This window comes from Corvus moneduloides, chromosome 10 (genome assembly GCF_009650955.1).
Source record: "Corvus moneduloides isolate bCorMon1 chromosome 10, bCorMon1.pri, whole genome shotgun sequence".
Lineage (NCBI taxonomy): Eukaryota > Metazoa > Chordata > Aves > Passeriformes > Corvidae > Corvus > Corvus moneduloides.
Window position 1 is genome coordinate 27,713,224 of NC_045485.1, and position 27,401 is coordinate 27,740,624.

Here is a 27,401-nt window from a genome sequence, read left to right on the forward strand (position 1 = left end):
TTCAACAAAACTGGTTTAATTTCAGAAAATGTGTTAAAATATATATATATTTGTACATCAATTTGACACACTGCATTAGTTTACACAAATGATGGTCTTTCTTGAAACTGTATTTATGAAATGTACATTTTTAATTTAAATACTCAGTATACACTGCATTTAATCTGCATGTTGCATTTATTAAATACATTAAATCTGCAATGTAACAAAATGTTTTCTGCATACGAAATTCAAAACACCATTTTAAATGAACAAAAGATGGCTCACTTCATTTATTTGTTTTAACAACTAGTGCCTAGCACACTAGCTTAGCTCCACCAACACCAGCTGTTCTTTCTCTTTATTGACATTGTTCACAGACTAGTACATATTACACTAAGAGTGCTGGATAAAAACATGAGGTACAGAAGTGGTTCAAAGATTACAGGTCATGCAGATCATGCGAGACAGCAAAGAAAGTTGTGAATGAGAAAACACTAAATAAAAAATACATAAAGAATGTGCATTATAAAATTAAAAAAAAAAACAAAAATCCAACAACCAACTCAATTACACAGCTTTGCTTCTTTGGTTACAAAGTAGGTTGAACAATTTCACAGCTTTTTATTCCCACCCAAAAAACCAAACCAAAAACGAAATGTCAAAAAGCAGAGGAATCATGGCCCCTTTCTCTCTATTAGAAAGTAGAAACAGAAATGAGCAAAGTTTTCTTCATCAAAATAGCCCATCACTTATTTATTATATCACAAGGACTGGTGACTACCTGTACAGATGCACTATGGTCTTCATACTTACACTCTATACAAAATTTACATTCAAGCTGGATCTTTACTACCGTAAATAAATACCAAAGGTCAATTGCCGTTAGTGTTAGAAATACGCCAGGATTCTTTGTTCAATTATTGCCTAGACATTGTATCTATTAACGCAATCCCGTCTATCATTTTACCCATACAGACATTTATTAAAAAAAATTCAAAAGTTCTGTGACATTGTTCATGTACATTATGAAAATAGCAGCCCTGTAATAAATAAAACAAATAAATGAAACTAACATAGGCAAATGTTACTTATATGAAAAGAACAGTGGCTCTGAAGAGGAATTGTTGCTCCTTACCAGATAGCAAGGCTCGAAGCAACCCATGAGCAATGGGAACCTCAGAGAGCCACCCAAGCTCTGACAGACCTCCCTCCTGAAGCCCAGGGAAATGATCCCAGGCCCAGGGACTCCCTCTGCGAGCTCCCGTGTGCACCGAGGATTTACACCTCCCACACTGCAGCCACAGTGGCGGGGGACAGCTCTGGGAGGATGATTGTCTAATACTGAAAAGGCCAAACACACAACAGAAGCGCGGCTGCTCGCTCTCGGCAGGAGCACACAGGGACTGAGCCAGGCTCGGCCTCACGCGGAGGAGACGTTCGGCGGCTGCGTGGGTGGGGGCTGTGCCTGCGAGGTGCTACTGGGGGCGGCCTGTTGGGTTGAGAGCTGGGATAACTGATCATTGTTGGAAAGGGATTTTAACAGTGCATTTTCTCGTTCAAGTAAAGAGTTTCTTTCAACTAATTCTTTTATTTGTTCCTTCAGGACTTCCACTTCTTCTCTCACTGCATACATCAAATGGCTTTTCACTAGATCCTGCAAAGAACAAGTGGAGGGAGAGTTACACCACAGGAAAGAATAGTTTCCTTCACCCCAGCCCCACGACTTACTGCTTTCACTGCAGTAAGCCTGGAGAAAAAAATACTAATCACTAAAAATTTATGAATAAACCAGCCTTTGAGCACAAACAACCCAGCCCTTTTATGAAGTGGGCCTGACAGCAAAAGCTTTGTCTCCAGCACTCCAGTCACTTCGGTTACTTGGAAGCCAAGGATGAGAATGATGTCCCAGCTCCCCAGAAGGAAAGCACCAGCTCTGACGCTGTGACCTGGGGGTACGGGTCTGTGGTATGCAGGCCCAGTCACTGAGGTGTATGAGAACCAAAACATAAGAAAGATTTTACATCATCAGAAGCAAAAATCCAACAGCTGTACTGAAGCTGAGCAGCATGTTAAGGATGCCACACCTGACCCTTCTTCAGAAGAACTAGTAATGAACTTGGCTAAAGTAACAGACTGAAATAAGCACTATTATTTTCAGCACTCCTTCAAATTCAATCAACTTGTTCACAGTAATTTGTAAGAAAATTAACTGAAAAACATTCCTGGGCCAACAGTAAAAGCAATGTGGTTTGTGGTCGTTCATAGTTGATACAGAAAATCCTTTTGTCAATTGATGTTTTCAGTCTGACCAACCAGGAGGGATATCGCAGCCTCACAGAAACACAATACAGCAAGAAACTTACGCTCAGTGATGAACCACATTAATCCATTAGAAATAACTTATATTTTACTTACCATTGCCTGTTCTATTTTGTTGTCAATGGCAACAACACTTGCACCAGAAGCACTGTAAATACAATGAGAAAACTCCATGAGTGTTATTGTATCACTCAGGTAAAACTATGCACTTGCAGGACTCCTGGCTCATGCTGTCATTGGAAGGCTGAAGCTCAGAGTCAAGATTCAGTATACACTCATAGGGTGGTGTCCCATGTCTCTCCCACCCTCCACCCCCACCCAGTTGCCCAGTACAGCTGGAATTCTCAAGAGACACTGCTCCTTCAGTTTATACCTTCTCATACTGGTCTTATGATACCCATAACCATAAAAATGCATTAGAATGAACACTAAATCAACTGCTTTGATTCCTGGCCTCATTTTCCAGCTTTCTTCACTGGAGAAAACAAGAATTCAAGGGATAGTCATGGGATTCTTACCACTAGTATTACTTCTTCCAAAGTGTTTTCACAAAGCAATGAAAAAAAAACAAAACAACCCTGCTATAATACTTGTTCTCTGGATTCACTTGAGTCCACTTCCAGGTAAGGAGCTCCTGGCTCAGCACTGCCTGTGTAGCCTGTGGCAGCAACCAGCAGGAGGGCGAGACATGACCAGAGCTCTGAGCCCTGCGGCCACTTCCTTGCTCCCAGTGAATTCTCTCTAGATCCTGTCTGACAGCTAACAAACATGGCCATGGGTCACAGCTAGGGTCAGGCTTGTTCCATAGACACGCTGGTGTAGAACGTCCACCAGCACACCTCAGTACACTGTGAGGATGTGCATTTACTGTGCCAACAAGATCCCAAACTGCATCTCTGAATCCTATGTGACGGAAATCCAGCCCTTTATAGCCTATAGGGTCTGTTTCCAAGTCACACCACAAGCACACAAGCCAGTCCCTCAACTCGCAGCTCTGGAGCCGGGATTTCAGAGCAGGGGGTGACCCTGTTCTCTCACAGACTCTGGTCTCTCTGTTCCGAGAGGAGCTGTAGCTCTCCCCAGGGCACACAGGGCTGCACCCTGTCGCAGCCACCTCTCCACCCACCCTGGCCCCATACCCTCCACAGTACCCTCCCATCCCGGGTCTCAGTGGTCCCATTTTCCGCCCAGCTCCGGTCTGACACAGACGGTAGTTCCTGGGCTGTGACAGCCCCAGCAGTGAGAGCTGCTGATAACACTCCCAGCCATGGACATGGCTATCAGCAGTGTGCAGCCACATTTAGTAGAGTTAACATGGGGAAAATGCAAGGGTTGCAGTCATGCTGGAAAACTTGCCTCTCTGGAATTACGCAGCTCACCAAAACCAAGTGTTAAGAAAAAAACACTCAAGGCTTTTTACAAAGATTATGGCAATGTGCTCAGCAGTACTAGCCACAGATGTGAAACACGGCGCAGCTCCTGAAGAGTGATACTGGTCAGAGAAGTTAATTTTAAGAGGTCCCACAGAACCATCAGTACCAGCACTGGGCATTTACAAGCAGGTTTGCAGACTGAAGGAGTAACAGCCTCTATTTCTACTGAACCAAGCTTGAAACCCAAACCAAAAGTGCCGAACACCCATTTCAGAAGAAAACTCTTCCAAGTTTCTTACTGTCTTCTAGGCCTCTTTCAAACCCTATCTATGGTAAACCTCCTCAGAATAAAAACTATTTATAACTCATGCCAAGGGAAGTATTCCTTTCCATGTTGAATTAACATGCATCAGACTCATCTGGCACTGTCAGAAGTATCTACGTTCATGAACCACAAAATCCCCAAGACTCCATGTTCTCTCACAGCCCTTCATGGACACCACTCTCCAGGTCAGATGAAGCAGTTCTGAAGACGTAACAAGAAGAGGAGGACAATTAAAGCAAACACCACACTTGACAGTGGGATCTACTTCTCCATCTTTGCAGCACAATCATACACCTTTTGTCAATAGGTGTCTAGTCAAACTCGAGACCGGAACTTTGTTCTTCTATCCCTGTTTCAGCTATTTTGCAGTGTGATTATTTAAAAAATAAACCCCACTACATCACTCCACATTAAGGCATTCAAGCAGTTCCATGAGGAAAACAGACAGCCTTCCCTCAGCCTCCCAAAAGAGCTGTACCTGCGTGGCACACTGCAGAGGCACCTTTCCTGTGCTGTACCTTCTGTTCTGAGCTCCCCTCTGCCTGCTGGGTGGGTGCAGTGCTCACCATGTGAGTGTAGGAATTGTTCTTCCCTGAAGTGTGACTGGAATGAGCCAGGGAAACCACTGCTTTACCACACACACATACCCCACACTTAACATGACACCAATAGTGCTGAAAGCTGTAAGCAGCTTTATATGCTACTTTGTAATATTCTTGCTGCCCTCTGGATTCCAGCCCTGCTCCCTGTACACATCCCGGCAGCCACCCCAACTTCAGCAGGCAGAGGCTGGGACCACACAGACCCCCACTCACCCACCCACCCCCCCAGGAGAAGCTCCACACTGACAGAGGGTACCCCAGTTTGCCATCAGGATAAAACCATCTGACTATACTTCATGTCACTTTCTAAAAGCAGATGAGAATTAGATGTTACAGTAGCGCAATTCCCACATGATTTTGTTCTTTGTTCATCTCACAGTGCTCCCCACACTGAGCAGCTCCTGCGGGACATTAATGAGCAGACCCTCCGGTGACAGCTACTCTCATGGGAAACTCCAAATGTGCTGCCAAATCTTAAAATTTTGTACTTTTCTCAAATCCTAAACTCTTGACAACAAATTCCAGCTTGCATAAAAATATTTTATCCCATGGCTTCAGAATGACATATATGAATACAATCCAGTCCTTATGAAAAGGCCAGAAAGAAACCCAAAAATATCTCTTAAATAAATCTTTTTGGATGACTGAATGGAGAGAGTCTGACACATTCTGTGAGTGCACCATCCACTGTAGAGCCAATGCCTCAACTTGCAAATCCTGGAGTTAGAAGAGGAAAGACACCCTTCAGCTCTTGTACAAAAAGACCAATTACTGATTGTTCCAAGAGCTACAGAAGTCTGACAATTTCTGTCAAAACTGCAAAAAAATCCACATCAAGTACAACAGGGCAGATGAAGGGGTGCATTGGGCATGTAACATTTCTTTTTAACAGCAAAACCCCCACCCCACACTGAGCTTCTTGCAGCCCATCAAGTATAAAACGGATACACTGAACAGGGCACACTTCATTTTGACTTGGACCTCCCAGTTAAGGAAGGTCATGTCAATGAAGGCTCTACCCAAAAATAGGTTATATTGCTACACCAAGTTCACACTGAAGCCCACAAGGCACACAGCAAGATTTACAGTCAGCAAAAACATCAAAGACCCCGCAAGCACAGTTTGTCATTCCCAGAGATGGATGGTAAACCCAATGTTTTCCTACCTTAAACACCAGGTAGCCAAAACCCTATTTTGTCAGAGAAATCCTAATTTTGATGGTTCAAAAAAATCTCAGTGGCTTTTGCTTTACCTATTAAATTGTCTTTATCTTAACTGACAAGTTCTCTCACTTTTCCTCTTCTGGGAGGAGGGGGAGTTGAGTGAGTAGCTGCATGGAGCTTAGTGCTGGCAGGATTAAACCATGACAGACCTTTTTGCCACCCAATGTGGGGCTGGAAGGGTTTGAGGTAAGGACAGATTTGACTGGGATGTTCTAGATTGAATGAATAGCTGTTCCTTTTGTGCACCTATTGCCTGGAAGCTCCTGTACTCGCCATGGGCTTGCCTGCCTGCCTCTGTTAGAGGCCAGTGCTTGCTAGTGGCCATTTTTCGCTTTCACTGCTGCCACACTGCTCTTATCACCTCACTGCCATGGCCTGGAACACTTGATAACAGCCACTACCATGTGCCTGGGCTGGCAAGTGCCCAGGGCAGCGCTGCCACACTGGGCAGGCTGGAGCTCCAGCCAAAAGGATTGTGACCTGTAGATGAGATGATGGGGCAGCAGAGGCCAAGCTGCAGCCCATGGAGAACCCCAACACTGGAGCAGGAGCCCAAAGGAGGCCATGATGCCCTGGGAAGTCTACGCTGGAACAGGCTCCTGGCAGAACCTGTGGCCCAATGGAAAGCGGAGTCCACACTGGAGCAGGTTTGTTGGAAGAATCTGAAGCAGCCCGTTCCTGAAGAACTGACCCTGTGGAAAGAACCCAATGGTGCAGCAGTTCGTGCAGAGCTGCAGCCCATGGGAAGGACCCACACTGGAGAAGTTCAAGGAGGACTGTCCCTGTAGGCAGGATCCTATGCTAGAGCAGGGGAAAGTGTGAGACTGCCCTGCAGTGTGTGGTGAAGACAACAGTGGGGAAAGCAGCAGGACCCAACCTGACTCAGCTTTGGTGTCCAGTAATTCCAAGCACCACACTAGCTCTCCTGTCCTGAGTGACCAGCATGAGAGACAAAGCCTAAAATTGTAGACTAAACAATCTGAGTGCACATCTGTGGACAATTTGCAGGCCTGGTGCTAATATGTAATACCTACATATTAGAGCAAAAGATGGGAAGGGGTGGTGGTGGTTAAGGACGCTGTACTGGATAGTGTGCAACCTGAGCATGATGTAAACAGTATGGAATAAAGGGAATAATGTGCTGGTTTGGACTGGGGTAGAGTTAATTTTCTCCATAGTAGGTGGTATGGGGCTGTGCTTTGGATTTGCACTGAAAATGGTGTCAATAATACAAGTGTTTTTGTTATTGCTGAGAAGCACTTGCTTGCACAACACCAAGGCCTTTTCTGCTTCTCGTACAAAAAAGGTTAATGTCTTAATGTTAACTTGCTAATGGCCACAGGAAAATTTAACCTTTAACATCACCTCATATTCAAGGGCACCAAGATCCATTTCAATTATTGATCCAACAAGTGCTACTGTACTCAGTTTGATGTTTTCACCATTAATGTCTTTAGATACAACTATCATCCTTCCAAGACACATGTTCTGAACTTCAAAATTCACCTCAAAATCTAGGTAAAAAGACTAAGAATCAAACTTCAAAGGTATTTGTGGCTTAATTCATTCTGTATGCTTAAAAAAGCACAATAGTTTGTCTTTAGATATTCCACAGAGCTCAGTAATATGTGTATTTTATGCCAATGCTGGATACATTAGGACCGAGTTATACAGAGCCTACTTTGGCACAGTCAAGCACTAGACTAGGTAATAGTGTTTCACACTGAAATGAGACTGAAATCCTACTGACTGGATGAGGATGATCTAAGCTAATTCTGAAGCTTTTCAGTCAGTGAAAAAACCATATTCTGTGTTCCATTGTATTAATAATTATCTGTATACTACTATCCTGAGAAATTTCTTGACACCAAGTTACCCTCCCAAATACTCCTAGAATGCCATTTTCTTGCTTTTTTAGATGCATAAAATGTATCACATCTCACAGCCGATGCTGCAGAGCAGAGCACATGGGACACCGATGCTCCATCCAAGAGCCTCTGCAAGACAAATCCTTGAAAGCACCAGATGTACTTCACTTTAAGTGGGAAAGGTGTTACCAGTGGTCTGACGAACATCCCCAAGCCAAGTGACCACCCCCAGCTCTTCTCTCCCTTTTGCTGTCACTACATTGAATCAAATTATCAAACAACCTTCCTGTAAACACCAATAAGGCACCCTGGAGTGTTCCCACTTACTTTGCTTACAAGCAAACTACAAACTAAAGCCCTGTGGTCATTTATTCTTTCCCCTCATTGTTTACTCATTTATGAGCTACTGTCTTACCACTGGTTGAGCTATTCAGTCTATCCAGAGAAATCTTTTCTATTCTTGAAAGAGTTAAGGCCTATTTTATTAGCCTCCATCCCATGAAGAGATTTTATAATGATAGTATCCCAATGCAATCACCTATCCAGCCTGGAAACAGGATCTGTGTGAGTACTGCAGACTTCCATTATTTTTCTTTGTCAAAGCCATGTGAGAATGTGTGACAAGCTGAGGCAGTGAATTCACCACCTCAGGAGTTCCCACACACATTTCATGAGTTAATTTATACTGTGAAGGTTTAATGCTTCACACATAAATGCAACGGAAACATAAATCCTACTGCTTTAAATTCAAGTTACCAATAATATGCTTTAGGCAGACCCACCTAAAGCTGCTACGGCACCTTTACTGTGCAAAGACAACCCAGGCCCAGAAGAGCAGTCACCCCGACTCACGTGAATATGCCAAGCAGCCACTATTCCCCTTCTTAAACCACATCGGTTGAGAAGACCAACGCGTGAGACTTGTGCCTTCAGCAACACCTATGTGAGCACTGTGCAAGAAAACATCCCTGCTAATGTGTCAGCAACAACCAGTATCTCTCTAACACTTACTGGTTTGAGTGTCACCAGCACTCTTCCTGCCATGGCGTGCTGGTGAAAAATAAAATAGTTTCTATTCACTGGAGCAGTTCAGCAATCTCTTGTTCTCTATTGCAATATCGTGTGGCTAGCTCTGCTGACTTCAACAGGTCCCCAGAGACAGCTACTCATAGGAAAATAATCCATATTTGTTAGAAAAAAGTACTAGAGTAACACAAAGATTTTCTGTTTACACCAAAGTCTCCTAAATCAAGCCCCTCAGGTTCACAAACTACTTCTTGAAGTGCTGCAAAACGTAATTAAGAGTTCACTGCCAGCAGACTCATGGTCCTGGTGCTCTGCAGTGTGTCAGCCCCCACATTTTGTGATGGGAAACAAAGGGATTCTGAGGAAGTCACACGAGCTTATTGTTTTCACAGCAGGGATTTTTCTTTCCCAAACCAGAGATGACAAAAAGAAGGCCCACACCATGTTCTTGTTACAGCCCCTGCTGTGTCTTGCCCACACGGACCTCCCCACCTCCATCCTGCGAGGGCTCCCACAACCAGCTGCACTGCTCATTGATGCCCCTGACATTCCCTCCACTAGCTTTTACTGGAAGTTCATAGCTGAAAGCTTCTCAGTTTCAGTCACCCCGTGAAGGAAAGCTGCCTAACATGACCTTAAAATCCAATAACTGGGGTATAAATGCAAAACCTGCAAAATCCTGTCAAAGACTTTGGAATTTGAATGGATTGTAAGTTTAAAACATGCATCAATCCTGATGAATTTCATTTTATGTTCACACAAACACTTGTTTTTACCACAAAGTATTCATCAGGAAAGATGCAAGGTTATTTTAAAGGCAGCCATTTTCTTCTACCTGAATTTAATGCTCTTCTATATCCCACATTTCCAGCATTTGCTTCAGGCGTTGTACACAAACCTCAGATTTGTGAAGCCTCCATCTTAATCATTCATTATTTGATTTTAGGGTTTTTTTAAATTAGCTTCCTCATCTTAAGACTTATTTTGAGGCATGAAAATAAAGAAAACAGCTAAAGGCTAGACCCCAAAGTGACTTTTTGGTCTACAAACCAAATGTGTATTCTAAGCCCTGAAGTTTGTTCCAGTGAAATAATGAGTCCTTGAAACCTAAATACCAGCTCTGTTCCATAAATACAGGGAAGTGGCATCATCCAGAGCTTAAAGCAAAACCGTAAATTTGTCCAACTTTCTGCTGAAAAAGGAAGATGTGCTTTGAAACTGAGCTTAATGCCAGCACCCCATCAATACAAAAAAATTTTTTTAAGAAGAGCAGGACACTTACAACCTTCATCATTGTGCAGTATATAAACTGTTGACAAGCAAACTTTAAAGGATTCAGTTGAGCTGTGCAAGTTGAGAAGCCTTTCAAGTCAAATACAGCCAGTCCAGTGACGAAATGGTTATCAATACTTCAACAGCCAAACAAAATTTACATTCTACACAGCTTGTTAAGCAGAAGTTTTGACAAGCCAGAGCAGCACAAGGCATTAAATCACGTAATCACTAGGACTTCAACTTAATGCTGACAAAAAAAAATCCCCCAAAATCATTAAAGCACAGGAAAGAAACAGTTTGCAGCTACTGATGAATTAGTAATACACTTCTCTCAAGTCCTATCTGTGCCAGATAAGACTCTGTTGCACTTCACTGCAGTTTCTCACAATGAGTTCAATGCTAACTTTGGAGATTTACTTTGTCCTTGTCACAGTTCACCTGTGTTCCCCATCCAGCTTTACTTCAGCAGAACGAAAGTAAGCCAGAAAGCTTCCTTTCCTGGTTTTAAGATAGAAATATCTTAACTTCACCAAAATTGTGCTTAAACAAATTTTCACAATGTGTTTTTTGATACAGGACTTAATGCCAAAGAGTTTCCTCTTCTGGAAAAGGAAACGGTAAATATTTTGGCAAAGGTCAGCTAGGAGCTGACTAGCATTAAACTCTGAGCTTACACATCACGTATGATACATGCATAATGGAAGGAGAAAAAAAAAGTCATGTCATATTTTAGAGTTTATTTCCATGTTTCAGAACAAATACTTCACTTCCATGACTGCTTTCACCTCTTCAAACTGCAGAAGCCCAATATGGAGTTCTGAACACAGGCAGCAGTTCTGTGCAAACAAAAACAATGAGAAACTTGCAGAGAGCAAAGCAGTTCATGCATACCTCAGCATGTATGCATTCCATACTCAAGCATCCATACCTATCCCAGGTGGTCTTTGACTCGTGTAACTTGTTGAAATGGAACGCTTGGTAGAATGCAGTTGACGGATTCCTATGAGATCCAAGAATCAGACAGACATATTGAAAATGGGTACGTAACAAAAATATCAACCCTCTTAATTCAACCCACATTATAAAGTGAATTAGCTGTCCAGACAGTTTAAACTAATGTCTGAAAGGTCCTACTGTTTCTATGGGTTTGCATTAAGGACACAAGGATCCAAAACAAAATAGTAATTCTCAAGCCCTGTGGATTTTCAGGTTACATCAAGTTGCTCCTGTACAAAGATGACTGTAAGGCCAACAGTGAGACATCTCCCGTCCTGCTGGCAACGCTGTATAGTTTAGCTGTACACCACCCCAATGCCAAACATAGCAAAACCCAAGAGACAGACACCTTTCACATCTTTAGTATGTCCCAAACTACCTCTGCACACAGTACCCAGTGTTTCCATCCTACTTAACTCCCTGCTTTACACTCAAAACAGATGAGTCCTCCAAGGGGACCTGGAAGTCAGAGCTTAATATGTCATATTCAAACTACAACAGACCAAGTTATAACTCAAAAACAGATCCAGTTAGAAATGAAAAATGGAATATAAACTCTTTGTAAGCACCTCTCAATCATGTTTCCACTTTCCCTTACCAAGGTGCAACAGGGCAACAGCTGATGAAAGCCCTTGGCCACGCACTCATCAGAAAGCTCTCACAACCACAAGGCCAGAGCACAGTAACCTTGCTGAAAACCACTCACTATGGCCACATTACATCACCAGTGCCAAAGCCCTGGCAGCCTGACCCTCCAGCCTCAGCCCCACCATGGCAACTGTACTGACAGTGTAATTAGAAAATCTTACTTCTCCAAAGTCTCATCTGAACGTTTGTTGCAAACTAGATACTGGATGAAGCATGCAGTTCTCTGCTGCCAGTGGCTGCAGCAGTGTTATACTGAGGCTTAGAAACTCCTTTCCTCAAACTGCTCATCCTCATGTGGGCAGAGCTATGCCAGCCCTAGAGACAAATGCAACGACCTTGGTGAATAATCTTCAGAAATGCAAGCATGAGTTCAAATTCCTTTCAAAATCAGTTTTAAAACAAGAAGTTTATATCAACACTGGAAGCACAGGTATCAATCCCTTTTCTAAGTTTACGGCAAGAACATTTCTTAAAACAACTTTCTTCAAATTACTTAATTATTTCAATATAACTACAATTACTGCATAGCAAAAAACACATAAAATAAAACAAAAACATCACAGAAGCAGCACCACAACAAAACACTATCAGAAGTAATTTGATTCTCATGGCAGGTGTATAACAAAAATCTTGCAAGGATAATGGTATTTGTGCATCAGCAATGATCAGGAAGTGTCTGAGTTTAAAGTGTCTGTCACTCCTTTTCCCACCTTCAGCACTGTACCCTTCAAAAAAAAAAAAATTCATGTGAGTCTGGAATTTAGCTTAAAACCTGTTACAGAAGTTGCTTGATCAAAACTGATAAACACCATCCTCTTATGTTGGTAATATTCACATTTTTCTAAGAAGCACTGCACGCAATTCAACAAGTAACTATAAAAAGAGCAACACCATAGCTGGAGGACATTTGTCTAATAGGATTTCACATGTGGAAGACAATTGGCATCTGCAGATCAAGAAAGCATTCCTTTGCCGAAAGGAAGGCCCAGGCCCTTCTTTCTAATGCAGCTGTCTGTCAGGAGTGTGCAAAACCCCTTCCTCAGAATGAGGCTGTAAATAGAAAGTCATTCAACGTCCAAGACAAATTTGCTTGTAGCATATAAAGCCCTGTTGCTATTGTTAGGTATAAAAAGCGGTTTATAACCACACAGCATGTATTCCACATAGTCTATTTTTATACCGATACACTATATGCTCTATATTTTTGTACTATTCTTAAGCAAGCATCTGAAAAGATATGGAAAAATTTTCCTTATTAGATTCTCATGTGTAACCCCTACTGCTGAAATTGCTTTTGCATTACTTCGGACAAATAAGAGAACCTTTTCTACTCCCCAGCTATATATTTTAAAAATAATTAATGGGGGTGTGTGTACCTAAACAGGAAAAGCAAATCCACAGAGGCAGCATGAATGATGCCTCACATGCAGATCTGAACTAATGTGAGAGTTTCAGACTGCTGAGGCATCTAGTGTTAACCATAAGAAACAGTGAAAGGCTACAGAGTGCCTAAAAATGCCTTTCTGTTTGCAGAAACAACTGAGAAAACAGCTTACAGGAGCAGTAAAACCTGGTCTGCTGCTACTGTGCCACAGCTGGAGCACCACAATTCCTCCTGACACTGTCCTAAGTGAATGCAGGGACAGTCTGGACCAGATAAGCAGATTGCCCAGGTCTCTTCCCTGGCAGACTGCCAGGTCTGAGGTCAAGACTCAGTCCCAGTCCCTGGCAGATTGACAGAGTGGAACCAAGAGCCAGACAGGACAGGAATGTCCCAGATGCTGACCCAGAGAAAAAGCAACCACCTACCCTTCCACAGAAGGTACCCCAGAACTTCTCTTCTTCCATCTCTGTTAGGAGAGACCAGGTATCCCCAAGGGTACATGGGCTGGATTTCAGTCCCAGACTATGACAGACAACTAGCTTAGTACACTTCAACATTCAAAGTCTATCACAAGTGGCCAAAAATGCCTAAATGTCTCTATAAACAAGTCCTACAATACATATTGCATTTATGCCCTTTAAAAGCTCATGAATGCCAATATTTACAACTTACTGCCATGCTCTGGTTTCTAAGAACAGTTTTCATGTAACAGAAAATTTGATCCAAATTTAAAGAAGAACTTAGTTCTCTGAATGCCCAGCATGTCAAGTTGTCTCCCTTTAAAAGGGAAGCCTAGACCTCATCCCAAGTCTCACGTCACAGTTGGAAATGTATCCTCCCACTGACATTCATCATGACAATATGTCAAATAAAAACTTCATCCTTGAGAGCTCTGTTTGCTAGAAACCATGCCTGTGAAAGCTGGCAGATCATCAAGTATACAGATAAATGCCTTTTGGTTCAAGTAATGATACTGGCTTTGGACTGGGTATCAGCCCAACACACAGTGGCTGCTGCACAGATGCCTTTTTCCCAGCTACTTCCTTTGAAAGAAATAGTAACATCATTGCTCATGAAAATCTTCAAACTACTGAAGAAGGTCAGCAACTGAGGGTAACAACAAGAAGAACACGTGAAAAATAGCACTTTTTTCCCCAAATAAAAAATTCATACCATCTAAGGCAGTTCTCTCTCAATATCACTGACTTATTTTCTTCAGGTTTGAGAACAGGAATGATGCAGAACATTCAAAAGGCCTAAGCACCTGTCTTTGAAGAACATGAAAACAACAAGTCAGACAATCCATGCTCAATACCTCTAAGGAAAACCAAAGAAGGGTAGAAGCACCTATTTCTTACCCAGACAGTAGCAAGTACACATGGACGACCTTTACAAAAGCTCACTTCAGCCAAAATTCCTTCTGAGAACAATTAACAGGTCTCATATAGAAAGCCACAGGAGATGTGACCATGCCATAAAATGAGTTGAGCTTTTAACATCACCTTGCATGACATTTTTGTTAGTAAGAGCTCGGCTCATACAAAGCAAGTCCACCACTGGCAACTACTCTGTGCATGTGGCTCTCTAAGGGTTCAGTGGAAGGATCATTCATCAGTGCTCTCCCAGGATCTCCTCCAAGTGTGTTATGGGATACTTTACTCCATTACTTGGGCAATGGAGTACAGACTATCTCTATACCTGCAGATGATCTGCAAGGACTCTGGACAGCAGGAATAGAATTCAGGAAGATCTTGCCCAATTGGAGCAATGGTCTGAAATAAAAAGGATGCAATTCAATAAGGATAAGGGGGAAGCAGTAAGCTCTGGTAGCAATAATCAGTTGCACAAGTACAAAACATGAGTAGTTTACTGCAATTCCACAGAAAAGAATCTAAACAGAATTTAAAAAATAAAAGCCTTGCAAAGGTGTCAAACCTCTACACAGAACATACACAGAGTAACTGAAATCTTGCTTTATTCGGCCTGAGCCCTTAGCTTCAATTTCATGGCCAGGTTTGGATACCAGCTCTCCAGAAGGATATATGCCTACCTATTCTCATAACCCTGACCCTAGAAATAAGGCCATTAATCATGCACTAACGCATCAGTAGGATTGGGAAGTCAATAGCAATCTTCCAGCTCTCATCCTGCGCACAGAGATATAGGAGCGGGGCATTTTGTCCAAACTAAGTGCTATTCGGTCACATTTCTCAAAGGAAGCACACCAGGGTGGAACTTTGTGCATCTGTGTTACTGCTACAGAGCCAGAAGTGAACCAAGCACTTTGAGAAAGAAGTGATTCAAAGGTGCCTTGAAGAGGAAATCAGCAAAAAAACCATATTCAACCTTTTTTAACATCAGAATTACTACTGAATAGGTAAGCACTCAGTCTGAGCTCAAGAGAACTGTCACCATACACGGATGCATTTGTGTACTAAAGAACAAATGAATCCCTCCTTAGTGTCTAAAGTTTATAAAAGATTGGATGTACTTTTATCCAGAAGTATTTCAAACCCAAGGTAGGTTTCAGTTGTGTCTCAGTGCTCCCCCAAAAAAAGGCTGTTTACTGGGGTACTGACTATGACCTGCAATGGGGACTGACTACAGCTGGTCTCAAAATTACAGCACTTGGCAGGGTTCATCTGGGATCTGGACGAGGGATTTGACGATCCCTTGATCACAGCTTATCAGGGAACTCGCAGCACAGTTTATGGCATTTTGAGATGATGTTTACAATAGTAACAGAATTCCTTCTCCATCCTTCTCCTTTTAAAAGATGTTTCACTTTACTTTTAGCACCTTCTATTTAAAGCAGCTGCAACTTTGAATCAGCTTTCTTTAATAAGACTCAAGCTACAAACCAGTAACTGGAGCACAAAGCTTTGCAGGAGAAAACTGACAGGGACTAAATGTGGGGGAGTCAATGCAAAATTCAGGTAAAAAACATCTCAAGCTCTGAAGTGATGTGTTTAATTGCATATTCTGTTCACGCAGTTCCTTAAAGCCGTTATACTTGCTAAACATACCCTAAAAAACCAGCAAGAATTCGAAGCTTTAACACTCAGTTTTAGGTACGTTGTAGGTACAAATGAGAGGAAGGGCTGACTCAACGACCAGCCCACATGACAGTTTTTGGGACAGTAGCTCTCAAACACCAGGATGGATTTAAAGGGGTTTCACAGGCTACTACAAAATAAAAATATCGTAACAGCATAGAGAAAGCACACTGCACGGAACTGATCTTCACTGGAAAAATCAAAAGCAGTACCCCATACTTCTTCACCTTGCTCTCAAAAGAAGATTTTAGCAAATAATTTCCTGCAGTGACTAGGAGACTCTAAGGAGAAGGAAATGCAGACAGCTGTCTCAAATGCACAGGGTATGAAGTCTGGCAGAGGCGTTTCACTGATCACTTGCCTGCTCTGTTGAAATGTTGGGATCAGCCTTCCCCTGCTCTGGGTGAGCTTGGGTATTTAAAAACAACACCAGGAATATTTTTCAACCCCTACCAATGCTATTTTTTGCTTTACGTAATTATGTGATTTTAATAAAAATAAATAATTAAAAAAAAAGGTTTCGTTATTACCTGTACTGGGTAGTAACCATACACTATTTCTGAAGGAGCTTTGCTGAAGAGCTCAAATAGTGAATTCCAGTATGACTATTTAATACTAATCATAGGAAGAATACAACAATCTTCTAAGTATCTTCTTATTCCTGATTTCAACAGCTGCAGCTCAAAACCCTGGAGCCCAGCTCTCTTGGGTCCCAAAGATTGGTCCCCAAGCCACAGGAGTGCTGTGCACAACCTATAATCGTAACACCTTTAAGGTTTTCAGGATTCAGCGATGACCCTTTCCATCCTCAACATGCTGTCTTCCCACTTGCTGAAGCCAGGATCAATGCACTCCTGTCCCAGCCAGGTACCCAACACTCTCATGCTCCTCCTCTCCCAGACAGCACTTGCCACAGATGCCTTGATTAACACACCACCTGCTAATGAAGCATGGGTGTTCTGTGAAGACTGTCAGTCAGGATGAACGTTAATTACATCATCTTACAAACTGTGTGAGGACTAATCTGAGAGCTTCTGTTCTCAAATCAAAACATGTAACAAGTGTAAGGTTTCTCATACTAATGACTTGTCTTCTCACTGGATATAGTCAACCTTCAGTTCTTGGAGGGAGGATACAGGACAAAGTAGCTCACATGATGCACAGCCTGCCTTCAAGGCAAAAAGAAACTACAGCAGATCACATTTTCAGAGAGAAACTTAAGAGATTACAAGCTGGTAACAGTAAAGCAGAAAGTCTGCCTGACCTAGTCAGGGATTCTTGCCTCTATCAAGCAGCTTTCAAGAAAAGCCACAGAAAAGCTCACCAATGTTATCCAAGTTTGAATGAACTGAGACAAGTTAAAAAAAAAACCAAAAAAACAAACCAAAAGCAAAAGCAAACAAAGCCTTATTGAAAACCATGGTCTCAACACCTTGAACTCCACATGGGATGGAGCCCTTCAGCATCTATTGAGATTTGCCAAAGAATATCACTATGCCATGATACTCTCCTGCAAATGATCCCATTCACGAGAGCAAGCTCTGAGTGCTCCTACCCAGCAGACCCTGATACACTGTTATAAAGGAGGGAGCAAAATAATAAATTCAGCATTTCTGAAATAAAAAGATCCACATTTTCTAGTATTGCATTATAGATCCAAAAATCTGCAAAACTCCTCAAAAGTACTGACTTTTATACAACTTGACTGGTAAAGAAAAGGCATGTATTTGTATGTATGAACATGTTATTGAAGATGATCAGGCTCCTGCTGCCTGTGATGCCCACAAAACTCGATCTTCTCAAACAAAGCGATGAAGGGAAAGCTGCCTGTGATTTCTGGTGAAAGTGGCCCTGCACAGTGGAACATATTCATCCTTGAATAAAACTGCACTAAAATGAGATTTTTTTTCCTCCCACTAAGTTATAGTGACAACACTTTTAGCTATTTCAGTCATATATAAATACAAATGGCTCCTGTTTTTTTGACAACGAAGTATTTCAGCATCAGTGGGGGAAAAAAAAAAAAAAAAAAAGAGTGGATAAAACAGCTTCAAGCAGACTCAAGACAAATCCTACCTGTCCTACTTATGTGATAATGGTCAGGAACTCATCTATGAGCAAACGTTCCAAATCACACACTTAGCTTTTAAAAAAGATATTAGACCCTAGGCCATGTATGGCACGGTTATTTACACAGTATATTATAAATCTGTCTGCCTTCCCACGCCATTTACAAAGTCTCTACCACTCAAGTTTCAGGCCAGCCTGTGCTGTCAGTGAGTGCTTGCCACTTGGTTTACAGAAACCGTATTTTTAAAAAAGCATTTGTAGGGTTGGTCAAGGTATTTACAGGCTTTGCACTCACCAAAGAGTGTTCTACATAAGAGACATTCCCAGGAGTTCTCATCTACGCCCCTACAAAAATAGCTGAAGTAACTTGACGGAGAAGCAAGCAGGGTTTTTAACCCTCATTTCTGACTACCCCATCCTCTATTGGAGGATGGATACAAAAGCTTCAGATACTTCACTGACAGCAGTTCTCATTTTCTATCCAATCGACACTTCCTCACTGCAAGCTCGCACACCTGCCACACTCATCCCCTCCCAGCCATAAATGGGTCAGGACTCTGCCCTCACTGCAGAGGGGTGAATGGTATCTTGGGCTGCACAAGGCAAAGTCCGGCAGGTGGAGGGACTCAGCAGTGCTGAGGCCACACCTGCAGGGCTGTGCCCAGATCCCCACTGCAGTTTGTAATCTTTAGTGCATACCAGATAAACCTGCCAGCTGTCAGTGCAGCAAACAGCTGATACCTCTCCAGGGCACTAATTAATATTTCCACCTTCTCTCTGCACTGACAAAAGCACTCATGCGAGCTGTCACAATCCAAATGCATCCTTCATAGTTTCAAAGGGAGAACAGATAAACACTCTCTTGGACTAATTTTGCTTTATTTGACAAAGAAAATTAAGACAAGCATCCAGCTGTCCTTCATGTGGCCAGGTAACTCACCTGCCCTGCCTGAGTAAAAATAGATTACCTCATAAGGCAAAGACTTCCTGGCACTCAAGACACATTTGTATTTATGAAGTGTGAAGTTTAAAGATAGAATAATTTTCAAGAGGAATGAAAGTACAACCTTACTCTGCACTTCAAGTGACCTCTTACGTCTGGAGAATCTTCTCAGGAGACAGTGGCTTTAGTAGTTACTATAAATACTTCTCTCTTTACACTTTGTCAAATACAGGAATAAAAGCAGACACCTGTGCTTGACAATCTAGATTTACTGAACACAACCATCCAGATGTACTTTAGCAGGAGGAGTCTCACAGAAGTTTCTTGAGGAATCGTTGCTGACACATAAAGCACAAACAAGGTTTGCACTTCTCCTGAGCAATAGAAACTGCTTATCACCAGCTTTAAAGCGGGAAAATTAATATACAGCCTCAACACGCAACAGGCTAATAACTCAAATATCCAGTACAGTAACAGGGAGCAACTCCTCTTTATTATAGTGTCACCTGAAGTCATAAAAAATTATCAGCACTTCCTGTAAAAATGCAGCCTTGGAGAACTTACAGCCCTTCTGGAGTCTGAGAGCAGTTTGGTAGTCCTGCCTTCTCAAAGCATCCAAATACTTGAATATTCAGCTTTTAACAAGAAGTTTAAAATAGCTTCCATAAAACACATGCTGTTATTTCTGCCATACAGGAATCAGTTATGGAACATTTGCACTCTTCTATAGGAGAGCAGGAAAAAATTAACCCCCAGCAGCTGAGCAGAACACTCGAGAGTCTGAGGTACAGGGAACCTCCCCTGTCAGGGCTGGTCACCAGAGCCTTTCAAACAAACTGAACAGTATCACTGTGAATTTCTTTCAACTACTTTCCCCATTTCCTCCTTTTAATAACTCTCTCATCTAAAACACTTGTACCTCATTGATTCTAAGAATGTACTGACTTGTCCTTAACAAAGGCATTTGAATGTTTAAACTGGGAAACAGCACTGTCAAACAAGTAACCAGTTTTGTTTAGCTATCTTGCACACCACTCCAAAACTGACTGCAGAGCATGATAGGCTTTCTACCACCCAGAAACTCATGAAGTGCTACAGTTACCTTTGGTAATTTTTGTTATAGAAAGTACAGCAAGGATTGAACACAACCAACTAGAGTTTGTTTGCCTTAACCATCGTTTGCTGCCACCAACTGCGAAGGTCACCCCAGAAGTTCCAGCTTAGTTTTCAAACTGTCAAACTGAAGGCTCTCCAGGCTCTGGAGTGTGTCTGTCCAGGTTTCGTTCTCACGTGCTTTCACACACACTCGCAAACACAGGCCTTCAGGAAGAGAGCTGAGAACAAGTCTGCAGCTGCATGAGAGCTCAAACCTCAAATGTTTATGAGCAAGGTGAAGAAAGGGATAATACTGAGTACTATGGCAATTCAAGTATCATGTATTTGTAGAACACTTACTTTTTTATTTAGGAGCACAACAAAATATGCATCTAGAGCAATACCTAAATGATCCTATGCCCAGCTTTGTCCTTATATGATGAACACGGTCTCAAGAGCACAGTTCTACCAGCAGTTTGTCCTCCATACAAATATGCAATTTAGCTGAGCTCGGAGACACGCCGCAGAGAGCCCTGCACAATCGGGTTCTCAACAGCCCAGCTGCCGTAGCTGACAGTTCACAATTGCAGCCATTCATTAGTGTTCCTGGAATACAGCCGGAACAGTTCAAGCTGGTCAGTTATCTCTGGAAAATGATCTATACTCTGCTCCTTTTCCAACAGCCTGAGTAATATTTTGCCCCAAAAGTCTGCCAAACATGTAGGAGGTTTGAACAAGCTTTCACAGTAACATTCTTTTAACAGAAGCAACATATTTCTTTTCCCCCAAGAGCCAAAATAAAGTTATTAAGCCAGATGAAATACTCTGCTTGTCAAGTACAAATTGGTGTCTACATGGGCATAAGGGTGAGCAGAGAACCTGACAGACATTGATACCAAAATCCTCTCAGGTGCTCTAACTTGCCCTCCCTTCAAAATAACTAGTACTAGTGCTGAAGTCCCACAAAAGAAGAATCAGAGCAATTTTGAGACCCAGTTCTAACTGTGTTCTTGCAATATTTTTCAGACTCCCTGTTTGAGGAAGCAATACCCACATCTGCCTCAGTAACAGTACTAGTTCCTCCATCCTTTAACACTGCTGCAGTTTATTTCACTTGCAGCCACATTTAAAGAGGAAAAGAAAATAATACTATGTTATGCTGTAAATATTTCATAACTTTCACACAACAGTTTTTCCTTTTCAAGAGCTTAGCAATCTGGACACATCAACTGAAAACCCGGCTTTGCTTTTCAAGGAAGCTGTGACATCTCAAAGGCTTTCTTCCTTTTCTTTTTTATTCTTTTGGACTACCTATCCACCCTTTCTTCTCCCCCAGACAAGATTTTCCAATTAATTGATTCTTCCCTATTCATTAGGTCAATGCAAGAAACCACAGTTTTTTATAGACTGCTGTCAAAATGTACTGGGCTATGGGAACAGGAAATTAAAAGTCCTCGGGCAATGGCTTGGAAGAAAGTAATCTATAAACAAAGTTCTCTCTACATATCAGGCTAAATAACCTTACACCTCCACCCCTAATAACCTTAGATGTTGTTTGATTTAAAACAGCAGATTATAAGATAGGAGTAATACAAAAAACTTTTTTTTCAGAAATACATGAACCAACCAACTTTTTACATCATGTTTACTGTGTTCCTGACATGCTGTTTTCAAAGAATTTCCATCTTAACTATTTTACCTTTAAAACAGTTCATATTCGGAATGGTGAGTGACTTTCCAGATAAATCCAGGGTATTGAGAGCTATACACTACTCCTTGATGAGTCACTGTTTTAGAAGATGACTATAGGAGAATAATCTACACAAGTCTGTGAAGCTTCAAGCACATGCAAATATTGAAGTATAACTGAAGGTGCCAGAAGAAATGTAGATACCTGCCTACACACTGAGCCCCATTTCCGGGAATGTTACACGTTAATAGTAAGAAAGACAAAAGAGAAAAATGCTTTCCACAGATTTATAGCTTCTATGACCACCAAGTAACCTCTCCAAACTCAGCTATGTGTTAACTTCCTGGACCTGCCAGCACAAACCATGACTCATGATGTATCAGCTCCCTTTGCACCTTAATCACTGTCAACCCCCAGCCCATTAACAACACTTGAAGGTCTTCATTAACTATTTCAGCACTGATTCCAGTAGATAAGGCAGCTAGGCAAAGCCCATGGGAGTAGTGGCACAATTTAAGTGGCTGGAAAGAGGAAAAAAGCAGGAGACAGTTTTACAATAAAGTCTTTTCAGAGAGTAAAACAAATAAAAACCAAGTGGTAAAACAGCCTTAACAAGCTGCTGGGTTTTCATTCTCACCTCTGTCTGAAGCCAGCGGAAGTCAGGCTATTGCTTGAGGGGAGCAAAGAATAAACTTTGATCTACTGTCTCTGTATCTATCTCCTACGTTGCATTGAGGTCTAGGCCCGTTTAAGGTGAGCTTTCACAGCTTACCAGGATGACCTTCCCAGCTCACACCATTTGAGTGCTCCTGGCTTTCTGACCACCCAGTACACGGCACAGTTTTATCACCCAGGGCAGAAGCTGACAAACGAGACATATGCACTCCTTCACTGATAACCAGACATTCATTTCTCTACTGAACACCACAGCAGGGCCTGTCAAAAAGAGCACACTGCATTCAGACCCCATTTCCATTTCTTACTCATAGTTCTCATGGCCAAGTGTCTGAAAGAAATCTCTTTAGACATCAACAGCATGTAAAGCACCACTGCAAGGTGGCAAGTTCAAAGACTAAACTAAAAAACAACTTTAAAAGTCACTGTTCTGGGTAAGAGCACCAAGAACTGACTCACTGGAGTACCACACAAAGTTAGAAGCCCCTAGTCTGAATAACCAGGACAAGTTTTTCCCTATCTTTACACAGAAGTGATTCACTTGTCACAGATAATCATGTTCATTACCACAACTTATATTAAGTACTAGAAACTATGAAAAACAAATGCGAAATGCATTCCTTTTTTTCTGATTCCTGAATCAACAGAATGATTAAACACCAGACAAATCATCTTCTCATATAACACTGAGCTATGAAAAGAACCCACCAGCTTGAAATCTAACCTTATTTGCACAAGGCAGTTTGTCAGCCGGGGTAGCAATCTTCTTAAGGTAGGCAAACTACAAGAAAATTTTAACTGTTTAACATTTTCTTGTCAGTCCTTTACCACTTTAATCAGAACCAGCACAGCTTTCCAAACCACGGCTTTTTCTAGCAGAAAACCACAGCAGTTACTTTCTCAGACACAGCATCAGCCAATGACCCAGCGAGCACAGGCCTGCATTAAATCTGCAGCCTGAACTCTCCAAACATCCACTTTGAGGTGCTCTCCATCCACTGCCTCCCAGCCCCACAGACACAGCTGCTTTACTAAAACATGCTCCAAGCAACACTGACTGTATTAGCTTAACGTCTGATGCTGTCCCAAGGTGAGGGAAGACTTACAGAGAAACTCACCACAAGATCTGCTCATAATGGCCTAATGCCCGTTTTTAAAAACAAGTAACATACATGCATTCCCTTCCTCCAAACTGCTGCAATCCTGACAGTAAATGTTGGGACTTAAATTCAGTGCTCAAACACTGCTTGATTCTTCTTTCCCTAAAAGAAGTCAATCAAATAGTTTTGGCCTTCAGAGCAGTCTGACATGTCTATGGGAACAGCATTCACACACCCACTCCCTATCTCAGGCCCTCTTAGGAGTCTGCTCACACCACACCCCTCTGTTACAACTCATAGTTCCAAATTATGTTCCAATAAAAAAAACCCTCACTGTAAGGTTGTACTTCCCACCGTGTCCACATCTTTGCCAAAGTAGTGTCTGTCTTCTCAATACAAAGGACCATTCTCTGTAGAGCTTTCCCTGCATACGGATTTGCACACAAATCCACATCCAAGTGCAAGTACTTTCCTTACTGACACTATAAAGTGTTAACTCCACAGCAGGATAAAAATCAAGAATCTGTGTTAAAAGCCTTAAGCTTCCCAAGATGCCCCACCTGATGGCCCTGAGATATCACCACAGATTTAACACCGTCAAGAGAGCGTCATTTTAGCCCAGCTATCACTTAAGTGTTTTATAAAGCATTTAGGAAAAAGAATAGGCCCTCTCACATTCTGAGCCACTGGCTACAGAAAGACAGATTTCAGCCTTTGGTTTTGGAAGAGGTCATATTATTTGTGCATTAAGCAGCTTTCAGACTACTTTGTACCCCATTTTGTGAGAAAAGTAATCACACACACTCCGGAAAGAACAAGTACAATTCACTACTTGCCTAAATACTTTGCTATGGTTTGCGTTCCTAAAATAAAAATATAGTCGAGGTGAACCTCAGCACAACTTTCTGAAAATATGAATTTACAAAAAACACCTGACAGTAACTTGAAAGTTGACTTCTTTCCCCCTAAAAATACAGTTCTTTTTTATGGCATTATAAAATAAATTCATACCTGTCTTCATCACCATCAACAGGAATGGATATGCCAAAAACAGAGCTAGCAAGACTGTTCATTGGAGTACTTGCAGGTAACTGAAGAGGATTTGCTAGAGTGTCTGGAATGGGAGGCTTCACAAGAGGTTTATTTTCAGCTATAAGAGAAAGTGGTGGCTGAGGTAGGGGTTCCGATTTTCTTCTAGTATCATCAATCTGGCCTACTAAGGACTGGGCCTGGGTCTGAAACTGTCCAAGGTTTGTCTGAGGCAGACTGACGGATGCGTTGGGCGCACCTTGCATCATCGAGTGTCCAACTTGCTGGGACTGGACTGCGCCAGTGCTTCTGCTGACAGAAGGGTGGCTCGTCAGCTGGGACTGGACCAGCGTAACAGGGACGTTTGGCATAGTAACAGAAGCGGTGGTGGACACACTAGGCACACTTGTACCGGGCACAACCGCAGGCACGCTCTGAACTCCAGGGACCACAGCATGGGGAGCACCAGGCATTCCTGACACTTGACTGCTTCCCCCCACTGGATGCTGAGTCACAGATTTCTGTTGCACAACCCCCGTATGTCCAAGGCCTGGCTGCACCACACCTCCCGGCTGTGGGATGGCAGGTTGACTGGCTTGTGCCTGGCCACTTTGCAACAACCCCGATCCCTGTCCGACTGCTTCGCTGGGCTGCGCTGACACCCCCATCACTGGTGCTCCCACAGGTGAGGGGTTTTGGCCTGTGACCTGCCCCACAGGAAGGCTGGAGGCCACAGTACTTGAAGCAGAGCTTGTAGTAGCCTGCTGAAGAGCTCCTTGAGACTGCATAATTGTCATATGCTGCATGTATTCAGCCTGCCCAGGAGGCTGCGTCGGCAGTAGGTGCACTGGTGGAATCTGGGACTGAGAATAAGCAAATTGTTGAGGCTGAGTCACTGGTATGTTTGCCTGCTGCACCTGCTGCTGGGCCACAGGAATGCTCGACTGCCCTACTGTCACATTTGGAGGTGCCATGCCTTTCCCGTTGGGTCCAGCCTGTGAAACACCCTGTGGATTTACCTGTGGCTGTGGTTGCTGCGGCACTATCATTTGCTGACTTGCTCCCGAAGCCCCAGAAAACACAGGCTGAGCAGTACTCTGAGGCACGGCCCCACCTACGGGCTGTTGCGGCTGCTGTTGTTGCCCAATGACAAAATTAGGTTGCTGTAGAGAGGACTGGTTCATTTTTTCTGTCTGAAGCAGCTGTGACACAGCAGCCAGGGAGCTGTCAGCTATGGAATCGGGGCCATGGGTTGATGCTGGCACAGCCGAAATCACAACAGAACCTCCTGTGGCACCGAGGCCACTGTCCCTCTCTTGAGCAGCCTGTTCGAAGGTGCTGCTGTGCCTAATGCAATCTCCAGTCCTGCCCAGAACACCACCACCATCTGAGTCCCGGTCATAGTACTCCATACACGTCCATCGGCCTCGCCTGTAGGGTTCCCCAGTACCGTGGTCCAGCTTGATCACCCTGAAGCGTGAGCTGCACGTGGCAGCTGCCGTCTGAGACATGGCCCCGGGGGCACTGGGTGCAGAAGGCCCTGTGGAAGGCAGGGTAGCCTGAGCACTGCTGCCTCCCCCCCCAACAGTGCCAGGGGCAGCAGCTGGCAGGGGCACAGCCGAACTTTTAGGCACAGCCCCCCCGTTGGGGGCTGCAGCCACCCCAGCAGCAGCCACAGCCAGCTGCCCGTCCAAAAGAAGATTGGGAGAGACGCTGCTGGGAGTTTCGGCCTCGCCCACGTTGTTGAGAGTCTCTTCGGAGGAGCTCCGCTCGCAGACATCCTCGGGGCCATAGTCCGTGGCTCGGGAAACATCAAAGATTTCAGAAGACACGTCCTCGGTGCGGGACTCATCCGGGTCATCCAGGCTCTCGGTGTCCTCGGTGATGCTGCTAGCCACCTGCGCCGTGGTCACGCTGGTGATCTGGAAGCAGCTCTTCTTCTTGGCCGGCATCTTGGACATATTTCCTCCGCAGGAAGGGGTTCGGCCGGCCGTGGCGAGGCGAGCGGGGTGCTCGGGCGGGCTGTCACAGTGCGCCGGCCGGGCCCCCGGCGCTACCGTACATCCTCCGGCAGCTTCCTGCAGCGGGCGGGGGGGCTCCTCCTCTTCCTCCCTGTCCGCAGCTCTCTTCCCGCGGCCAGGCCTCCTTCTCCTTGCCGCCGCTCCGAGCGCCCCGCGGCTTCCTGCGGGCCGCAGCAGCGGGCCCGCGGCCCGCCCCGCGCGAGGGGCCCCGCGCTGGCCGGGCGAGGCCCAGGCGGCCCCGTCTCCCCCCCCCCCCCGCCCCCCGCTGTCTCCGCGCTCTACCTGGAGACCAGCGCCAGGCGCATCCTGCTCGCAACCGGCCCGCGGGCTCGCCCCACGGGCAAACCCCCGCCGCGGGCGGGGTGCCGGCGGCGCGGCGGCCCGGGGAGCGGCGCTCAGCGGCCGCGGGCGGGCAGACCCGCTGCGCTGCGCCGGCCCCGGAGCTCCCGGAGCGCGGTAGGGCCGCAGCTCCTCTCGCCCAAGATGGCTCAACTTGTGCGCTGCACCCTGGGAGCGCCGTGGCCACGCCCCCCGGTGGGTGACGTCACGGCCCGGCGCAAAGCAGCGCGGCGCGGGGGTGGAGGGGGAGCCCGTCCTGCGGGGGACAGTTGGGATATGGCGGCCCACGCCGAGTTCCCCCCTCCTCCCTGGGCGGTTGGTCGCGCCCAGCCGCGCGCAGACCCGGCCGGAGGCGAGTACGC

At 44.1% G+C, this 27,401-nt stretch overlaps 1 protein-coding gene across 4 annotated transcripts; it reads right to left on the minus strand.

The window, feature by feature from the left end:
* On the minus strand, window positions 1–26,903 carry TSC22D2 (TSC22 domain family member 2). Of its 4 annotated transcripts, none has more exons than XM_032119776.1 (4): window positions 24,662–26,903; window positions 10,885–10,993; window positions 2,398–2,449; window positions 1–1,636 (listed from the first exon to the last, which is right to left on the minus strand). In XM_032119776.1, exons 1-3 carry the CDS (start codon window positions 26,638–26,640, stop codon window positions 2,420–2,422), a joined length of 2,118 nt encoding a protein of 705 aa, XP_031975667.1. In that variant the 5' UTR covers window positions 26,641–26,903; the 3' UTR covers window positions 1–1,636; window positions 2,398–2,419. The 4 variants fall into 4 exon arrangements, with proteins under 4 accessions (XP_031975667.1, XP_031975665.1, XP_031975666.1 ...); XM_032119774.1 differs by having other exon boundaries at window positions 10,922–10,993; window positions 24,662–26,901; XM_032119775.1 differs by lacking the exon at window positions 10,885–10,993 and having other exon boundaries at window positions 24,662–26,899.
* Between the last annotated feature and the right edge of the window lie 498 nt (window positions 26,904–27,401).